Genomic DNA, 9,439 nt, shown 5'->3' on the forward strand with positions numbered 1-9,439 from the left:
AAAAAAAAAAAAAAAATGCTCACTGGCTGTCTATGATCTCTCCTCCATTAGACTGGGATATACCTGGGAAGCTACCTTTCCCCATGGACCTGTCTCCATAATGCTACTATAGTGTTCTCCACACATGGATGATGGTAATGAAAAGGATGGCTGGGGCAAAGAAAGAAGAAACACGAAGGGTCTTTCTTTTGAGTCAGGTAGGAGATACAACTTGGGAAACAGATATGGAAAACAATGGGTGCCGAGGATAAAGGAATAGAAGTCAATCAAGGAGTGATAAAAATGGAAGAAAACTGAATAATGAGAAAGGAATAGATTAAAGTGAGGCTAGGTGAAGGAGCGTTGGAGAGGATATAGAGATGACTTGTGGAGTAGGAGGTAGAAAAAGCAGCTCTCACCCTGGAAGCCTTCTCAGCAGCTCTGATCCTGGAAGCCTTCTCAGTGGGTGGCATCTTGCAATTCAGGAGGCCTAGACAGAAAATAAACACAAAGGTGGCTGAGTTCCAAGCAGCTGGTTGCCCAGGGGTTGATTATTATGAGGCCTGTGTATCACCTTGAGTTCCCCTCTGCCTTCACTTACCTTTCTGATGCCTCCTGGGGCTCACTGGGGATCCCCTTCCACCTGACTGGCTCCCAGAAGGTACGGGGGCTGAGGTAGGTCCCAGAAGGTCCCCCGCCCCCACCCCAGGCTCTGGTGTTGGGCTGGAGGCCTGCTCTTTCTGGTCCTGGCTCCCTCCCTTTGGCTCCCCTCTCTGTGCGTCTCTCTCCAGGATCACTTTGGGCACCTTCTCTTCTAACTCAGCTGGCTCACACTCTCTGTCTGCTACTGGTCTCTCTACTTCTCTCTCAAATGCTTTGCTTGGAAGGGTCTGCTTCTGTACTTGTTTCTCTTGTATTTCCTTGGATGTCTCAATTTCTACCTTCAAACTCTCCCTATCTCTTTCAGGACTTGCACTTTCCCCATTTTTGTCAGATTCTTGTCTCTGGGTGTCTCTAGCTAACAACTGTTTTTGTTCTCTGTCCTGTATCCCCCTGGTTAATTCTTCCTCTCCTGTCACATCTGTCTGTCTTTCCGGTAGCAGTTTCTCAGTTTCTCTCTCCAGTGGCCCTCTCTCAGGGCCCACCCTCTCTGCTGTTTCTTTTGGTATACCCATGCCTTTATCCATAGTCTGCCTCCCTCTGCCTTGAATCCCCATTGGCTCTGTGTGAACTGGGCTCTCTGGATGTTGGTCTCCTGGTATTGCCCTAGGTGGAGACAGGCAAGGTCCATAGGCCTCAAGGTGGGTGTCAAAAGGCTGGGTCTCAGAGTCCTCAGACTCTCTCAGACAGAATGGCTGTGTAGCCAGGACCTCCCATGGTTCATCTAGGGTACCTGGAAGGGAGGAAGGAAGAGAGAGAGAGGAGGAGAGAGAGAGAGAGAAAAGGAGAGGAGGAGGGAAAGGGAAGTACAGGTTGACATAATAAATATGATGAGAAAAGATTTAGATAAACTCATAAATAATAAATCTGAACAGGTTATTAAAGGAAAGCTGGGAATAAGGGTGGTAGTTACAACATTTAACGTTTGTCTCAAAAAGGTCATAGCCTTGGGCAGGCATGGTGGCTCAGACATGTAATCCCAGCACTTTGGGAGGCCAAGACATGAGGATTGCTTGAGGTCAGGAGTTTGAGACCAGCCTGAACAACATGGCAAAACCCCATCTCTACAAAAAATACAAAAAAATTAGCCAGGTGTGGGGGCAGGGACCTGTAGTCCTGTAGTCTCAGCTACCCAGGAGGTTGAGGTAGAAGAACTATTTGAACCCCAGAAGTCAAGACTGTAGTGAGCTGCAATCATACTACTGCACTTCAGCCTGAGTGACAGAGACCCTGTCTCAAAAAAAAAAAAAGAAAAAAAAACCCAACAACAAAAAGAAAAACATCATAGCCTAACATGAGTTCCCTGAATAGTCTCTCATCATACCACTGCACTCCAGCCTGAGTGACAGAGATCCTGTCTCAAAAAAATAAAAAAAATAAAAAAATAAAAACATCATAGCCTAATAAGAGAGTTCCCTGAATAGTCTCTCTCTTTTTCTTTTTGAGACACAGTCTCACTCTGTCACCCAGGCTGGAGTGCAGTGGCATGATGTTGGCTCACTGCAACTTCCAACTGCTGGGCTCAGGAGATCCTCTCACCTCAGCCTCCTGAGTAGCTGGGACTATAGCATGTGCCAGTGCGCCCAGCTAATTTTTTGTATTTGTTGTAGATATGGGGTTTGGTCTTGAACTCTTGGACTCAAGTGATCCGCCCATCCTAGCCTCCCAAAGTGCTGGGATTACCGGTGTGAGCCACCATGCTTGGCTGGAATTTCCTGCTTTTTAAAGGCTGAATAGTATTCCACTGTGTATATATACCACATTTTCTTTTTCATCGACACATAATAATGGTACATATTTATGGGGTACCTGTGCTATTTTGACTCATGCATACAGTGTACAATGATAAAACCAAGATAATTGGGATATCCACTATCTCAAACATTTACCATTTCTTTGTATTGGAAACATATCAAATCTCTTCTAGCTATTTTGAAATATACAATAAATTATTAACTATAGTAACCCTACTGTGGAACTGAATACTAGAACTTATTCATTCAATCTTGACTGTATTTTTGTATCCATTAACCAACCTCTTTATGCATCCTGTCCCTCTACCCTTCCCAGCCTTTGGTAACCATCATTCTACTCTCTACTTCCATGAGATCCATGTTTTTAACTGCCACATGAGTAAGCGTGCAATATTTGTCTTTCTGCGCCGACTTACTTCACTTAACATAATGTCCTCAGGGTTCATCCATGTTGCTGTAGATGACAGGATTTCATTCCCTTTTGTGGCTGAATACTGTTCCATTGTGTATATAAACACATTTTCTTTTTTAGATTGAGTCTTGCTCTGTCGCCCAGTTTGGAGTGCAGTGGCGTGATCTCAGCTCACTGCAATCTCTGTGTCTTAGGCTCCAGCAATCCTCCCATCTCAGCCTCCCGAGTAGCTAAGACTACAAGTGCATGCCACCATGCCCAGCTAATTTTTGTATTTTGAGCCACCGCACCCAGCCTATATACACATTTTCTTTTTTTTATTTGAGACGAAGTCTCACTCTGTCACCCACATTGGAGTGCAGTGGCGTGATCTTGGCTCACTGCAACCTCTGCCTCTGGGGTTCAAATGAGTCTCCTGCTTCAGCCTCCTGAGTAGCTGAGACTACAGGCACCCGCCACCATGCCCAGCTAATTTTTGTATTTTTAGTAGAGACAGGGTTTCACCATGTTGGCCAGGCTGGTCTCAAACTCCTGACCTCATGTGATCCGCCCACTTCGGCCTCCCAAAGTGCTGAGATCACAGGCATTAGGCACTGTGCCCCGCCTACGTTTTCTTTTCTTTTTATTGTTTTTGAGACAGAGTTTCACTCTTGTTGCCCAGGCTGGAGTGTGATGGCACAATCTCAGCTCACCACAACCTCCGCCTCCCAGGTTCAAGGGATTCTCATGACTCAGCCTCCTGAGTAGCTGGGATTACAGGCATGCACCACCACACCCAGCTAATTTTGTATTTTTAGTAGAGACGGGGTTTCTCCATGTTAGTCAGGCTGTTCTCAAACTCCTGACCTCGGGTGATCTGCCTGCCTTGGCCTCCCAAAGTGCTGGGATTAGAGGCGTGAGCCACTGTGCCCGACCCCGGCCTACATTTTCTTTATCCATTCATCTGTTGATGGACATTTAGTTTGGTTGCATATCTTGCCTACTGTGAATAGTGATGTAATAATGTGGTTTTTTTTAAGAGACATTGGGGGTGGGGGTTGAGGGAAAGGCTATTGCCCAGGCTGGGCTCAAGTGAACCTCCCATCCTGGCCTCCCATGTAGCTGGGACTACAGGTGCTCACTACTATGCTGGGCTAATTTTTTCATTTTTGTGGAGACCAGGTCTCTCTCTGTTGCCCAGGCCAGTCCCTAAATATTTTCAGTCTGCAGCTGGTTGAATTCACGGATGCAAACTCGCATATACAGAGGGTTGATTGTCATCAGAGTATGAAAGAAACATGTAGGAAGGCAAATCAAGAAAGAATGCAGGCCGGGCGCAGTGGCTCACGCCTGCAATCCTAGCATTTTGGGAGGCTGAGGCAGGCGGATCACTTGAGGTCAGGGGTTTGAGACCAGCCTGGCCAACATGGTGAAACCCTGTCTCTACTAAAAATACAAAAAAATTAGCCAAGCATGGTGACAGGCGGCTGTAATCCCAGCTACTTGGGAAACTGAAGGAAGAGACACCGCCTGGGAGGTGGAGGTTACAGTGAGCTGAGACGGCGCCACTGCACTCCAGCCTGAGCGACAAAGGGAAAAAAAAAAGAGAATGCAAAATTGGGGGCACAGAGGAGGTAAGAGTTTCTTGTACCTGTTGTCTGGAAGCTGCAATGGGAAGGGCCAAGTTCTTGGGGTGGAGTCAACATGAAGGCCTGGGTAGGTTCATCCTCCATGCTCTGGACTGCTGTATAGGAAAAGATGACCTAAGTACATCTCCTCCATACTACTGCAGGGTCTGATTCTTGGTCTCTTACCCTACCCACACTAGCCTTTACCCTTCAAGGACCACCAGTCTAATCTCCCAGCTCCCACTGGTACAGGATTCAAATAACACAGAATTCCTCACCTTCCAGGCCCTGATTCTCCAGAAAGCATTGGGTAGCTTGTAGGTCCGGATCTTCAGAATCTGGTAGGGGAGGAATATTAGATAATTAAAAAAAAAAAAAATCATACCTGACACTAAACTCCTTAAATAATCTCTACCTTTCTCTCCCCAACCCCAACTGTTAGAATCCTGGTTTATTTCAGAGGTCAAGGAAGGAAGGCCAGCACTTACCATCACAGTTGTCTTCAGAGTCCTTGGTCCTACCCACACGTTGTTCTCTCTCCCTTCCTGTGGGGACCTGGGCTCCCTCTCTCTGTGGCTGGGTGGATTCCCCTGGAGTGTCGGTGTCCACCACCAGATCTGTGAGGTTCTCTCTTGAGGTAGGGAGGTCCTGCTCCACTTGTGCCACAGGTGACCCACCCTGGGCCCCCACCTCATAAGCTCTCTCCTGCTTAAGACAAGCTGCAGTCCACTCTGCCCCAGCATCCCCTTCTGCTGGAAGATGGCTCTTTCTTACATCTGCAACTGCTGAGGCTGCTAAGGAGGTGCCCTCCTCTGCATCTATTTCACAGTCCCCATGTGGAGGCCAGGCTTCCTCTAGAGATACCACAAGCAGCTTTGCTGGTCCCCCGTCTGCTTTCACATCTGTTTGATTTGTCCCCCGCATAGACACCTGATGCTTCTTCATATGTACAATGGCTGACCCTGGCGGGACTTCCTCCTCCACTTGTGTGTTGATGCCCACTGTGATGGAGGCTTGGCTTCTTTCCAGGTGGATCCCAGGTGAGCTCTTATCTGCTTCCACACTGTCATCACTGTCCCCAAAAGGAGGTTGGTCCTTTTCTGAATGTGCTCTAACAAGGGCTCTAATCTTTGTGTGAGCCTTGGGGACAGTTTCTTTATTTTCCACTGGGAGCTCTTCCTCCTCCACATCTGTGTCACTGTCTCTCCCAGTGGTGGTTTGGCATCGCTGGAGAAGGACCGCATGGTGGGCCATGTCCTCTTCTGCATCTCTGTTCCATACAGCAGGCTGGCTCTCTTTCAGACGTGCCAAAGTCAGCGCTGCTGAGACTTCTTCCTCATCATCTGTATCGCTGTTGATAACCATGGAAGCTTGGCTTTTCTCCAGAGGGACAGCCTGTGGGGTCTTGCCTTCCTCCACATCTGTATCACTACCAGCCTGGCTCTCCTGCAGATGGGACAGGCCTGGTGCTCCAGGACCCCTTGTACCAACTCCATGAAAGATCTTCCTCTTCTTCATAGGAACGACAACTGGGGTTGCTGGAATCCCCTCTTCTTCCGCATCGGTGTCGTTGTCGATGAAGCCAAAAGGCTGAGCCCTTTCCAAATGGACCTCAGCTGGCCTTCCAGGAGACCTGCTGTCATCATCCACATCTGTGTCACTGTCCTCTCCAGGAGGTTGGCTCCTCTCCAGAATCATCCCAGCTGGAACCACCCCATTCCCTGCACCTCTCTTGACTTTTGTGTCATTGTCCCTCTCCTTCACAGAAGGCTGATCCTTTTCAAGCTGGATTTCAGTTACAACTTCAGCTTCAGACTGCTCTGCCTCTATAGTGGCACCTTTTCTGGCAGCTGAGGAGGCCTCCTCTGTGGCTGATTGCTGACCTTCTTCCGCATCTGTGTCACTGTTCAAATTGAAGGCAAAAGGCGGCCCAGGGCCACCCAGGACAGGGGAATGCCCCTCTTCATCACTGTGAAGGGAAGAAAAGAGAGTCGATAGAATTTACTTCCCTGGAAGGGATACCTCAACTCAACTGTGAGCTCCTTGAGGGGAGACACAAGGTAGTATTTCTTCTTCTGTTTCCAATTTGTTTTCCACTTGGCACATCAGAGGTGCTCCATAAACATTCAGCTGAGTGAATGAATATGTATGGTTCCCCAGCCCCAACTCTCATGATAATCATCTCTTTTAGAGATTGATCCTCTAGCCCCTGGTTCTTCCTCATTTTGAAGACTCAGGTGTCTGACTCTTTGGCACTCACCTCTCTGGAACTATCATTGCCACGGGGGAAGATGTGGTCCTTGATTTTTTTACCACATGCCTTTCAGAAAGAAAATCTGTCAAGAACAGAAAAGAATAAGTTGACAATTGTACACTCATTATTCCTGTCTCCTCGTTCACCCTGCCAATATACAAACTTACCTACTTCCTCCTCTGAGTCCTCAGCTAACAGAAGCCTCTGGGGTTGAGTTCCTCCCTGTACCCTGGGTGTCTCTTCTACAGTCAGAGGGCCCCGGGAGACAAAGGGCAGAGAGACATCCAGGCGATGGTACTGGCAGAGCAAGTCAGCAAAGAGAATCAATTCCTGGTCCCTCAGACGGTGACTCACCCCAGGGCTCAAAACCTTAGGAGGTCTCAGGATTTGAGTACCATTAAGGCTCCCACAGTCTCGGAGGATAGGTGCCTTGTCCCAGGCTAAGATTTCAATCTCTGCATGTTGTTTGGAGATAGATGGAAAGGGCAGGGCCACAGAGCAGTCAGGCATTCGGCCTACTACATTCTTCCCGAGGTGTAGTGGGAAATCTAAGAATTAGAGAGGCAGGTAAGTTCCAGGGTCAGAGTCCTGGCCTGTCATTAGGAAAAAGTGCCTATTAGGTACTCTACTACTCACTCAAGGCCTCCGTATGCATTAGAAAAATAGAAGGCCCTAGGACATCTAGGCACTGAAAAAGTGTATGTGATACCCCATCCATCCACAATGGATTTTTTTTTTTACTGTTATAAAATATACATAACACAAAATGTACCACCTTAATAATTTTAAGTGTACAGTTCAGTGGCATTAAGTGCATTCACATTGTTGTGCAATCATCACTACCATCCATCTCCAGAGCACACAATTGGATTTTATTTAGTATTTTTTTTGAGACAGGGTCTCATTCTGTCACCCAGGCTGGAATACAGTGGCATGATCATAGATCAGTGCAATCTTGAACTCCTGGGTTCAAGCGATCATCCTGGCTCAGCCTCCCAAGTAGGTGGGACTACAGATGTGCAATGAACCACCACACCTGGCTAATTTTAAAATTGTTTTGTAGAGACAGGGTCTTGCTATGCTACCCAGGCTGGTCTCTAACTCCTAGTCTCAAGTGATCGTTCCGCCTTGGACTCTCAAAGCACTGGAAATACAGGTGTGAGTCACTGCACCAAACTTCATTTCAATCTCTTAATCTTCTCTTATCAAAGTAAAATCACTTCTAGTGAGTCCAGGGCAGTAGCCTACAACAATCAACTCAATCGGCCCCATCTCCTCCATTCATACAAAAAGAAAAATTCACATCTCATTGAAACATACATAAGCTTCTTGCAACGCTCCAAATACCTTCCCACAAAAATAAAAGACCTATATCAATACTTGAGCATCCAATACCCTCTGACCTTTTTCTGGTCCATGGGCACCACTAAAGATATGTAGCCGCCCCACTGGCTCCACATTACACCTCAAGGATTCACTGGATTGCTCTGTCTCCTCCTCTTCTTCAACATCCCAGTCAATAGCCTGGGTGTCCTCCATGATCTGGGAAGGATACACATTATCAATTATCCTCATTATTGGTTCACACAAACAACATCAGAGTTATCAGACTGAAAACTGGGGGGTAAACTGGATTATGAATGTTGATGCTTCTCTTTCCACCAATCTTTCTGTTGTTAACCTTCTGAAGCACTTAAAACATTTTTTTTTTTTTTTTTTTTTTGAGAGAGAGTTTTGTTCTGTTCCCCAGGCTGGAGTGCAGTGGTAAGATCTTGGGCCCACTGCAACCTCTGCCTCCCGGGTTCAAGCAATTCTCTCACCTCAGCCTCCTGAATAGCTGGGATTACAGGCACCTGCCACCACGCCTGGCTAATTTTTGTATTTTTAGTAGAGATGGAGTTTCACCATGTTGGCTAGGTTTCATCTTGAACTCCTGACCACAAGTGATTCGCCTGCCTTGGTCCACCAAAGTGATGGGATTACAGGTGTGAGCCACTGGGTCCGGCCCTTAAAACATAGTTTGACCATGACGCAGAGCAAGAAATATTGTAGGCCAGGTGTGGTGGCTCACGCCTGTAATCCCAACACTTTGCTAGGCTGAGAAAGGCATATCACTTGAGGTCAGGAGTTCGAGACCAGCATGACCAACATGGAGAAACTCTGTCTCTACTAAAAATACAAAAATTAGCTGGGCATGGTGGCTTATGCCTGTAATCCCAGTTAGTTGGGAGGCTGAGGCAGAAGAATCGCTTGAACCCAGGACGTGGAGGTTGCGGTGAGCTGAGATCATGCCATTGCACTCCAGCCTGGGCAACAAGAGTGAAACTCCATCTCAAAAAAAAAAAAAGTAATATTGTAATGTCCCAAGTACACAAATAGGTAAAAACATGTGCTTGTTTATAGAAACAAGTTTTGAGAAAGAGACAATGTTTATCCTTACTATGTACAATATACTGATATATTTCATTCTATTTTTTTCTGTTCTACATATTTTAAATGCTGATTTGTAACCTACTAAATTGATTTCACTATCCACTACTGGATTGCAACCCACAATTTGAAAAATGCTATTTTGCTAACACATGCCAAGCATGTGTTGGGCATTGTCTTATGGTCAGGCATAGTAGACATGAGGCAGGCATTTAGGAAACTAATACTAAACATATATTCAATAGTTTGCTCAGGATATCCCAGCAGGTTAAGTGAACAAGAATAAATGTGCTTCTGGCTGCAAAACCCATGCTTCTTTTTGTCTTTCTTTTTTTTTTTTTTT

General features: G+C 46.5%; 1 protein-coding gene across 1 annotated transcript in view; it reads right to left on the minus strand.

Annotated features, from left to right (window-relative positions):
* MDC1 (mediator of DNA-damage checkpoint 1) overlaps positions 1 to 9,439 on the minus strand; it is a 25,305-nt gene that overhangs the window by 13,934 nt on the left and 1,932 nt on the right. The window contains exons 2-9 of the mRNA XM_011999109.1: positions 8,070 to 8,208; positions 6,834 to 7,214; positions 6,673 to 6,748; positions 4,901 to 6,381; positions 4,691 to 4,750; positions 4,436 to 4,528; positions 581 to 1,372; positions 399 to 469 (exon numbers count right to left, since the gene is read on the minus strand). Of these exons, the coding sequence (XP_011854499.1) occupies positions 399 to 469; positions 581 to 1,372; positions 4,436 to 4,528; positions 4,691 to 4,750; positions 4,901 to 6,381; positions 6,673 to 6,748; positions 6,834 to 7,214; positions 8,070 to 8,208 (3,093 nt within the window). The remainder of the gene's footprint in view (positions 1 to 398; positions 470 to 580; positions 1,373 to 4,435; positions 4,529 to 4,690; positions 4,751 to 4,900; positions 6,382 to 6,672; positions 6,749 to 6,833; positions 7,215 to 8,069; positions 8,209 to 9,439) is intronic.

This window comes from Mandrillus leucophaeus, unplaced genomic scaffold, assembly GCF_000951045.1.
Source record: "Mandrillus leucophaeus isolate KB7577 unplaced genomic scaffold, Mleu.le_1.0 Scaffold581, whole genome shotgun sequence".
NCBI lineage: Eukaryota > Metazoa > Chordata > Mammalia > Primates > Cercopithecidae > Mandrillus > Mandrillus leucophaeus.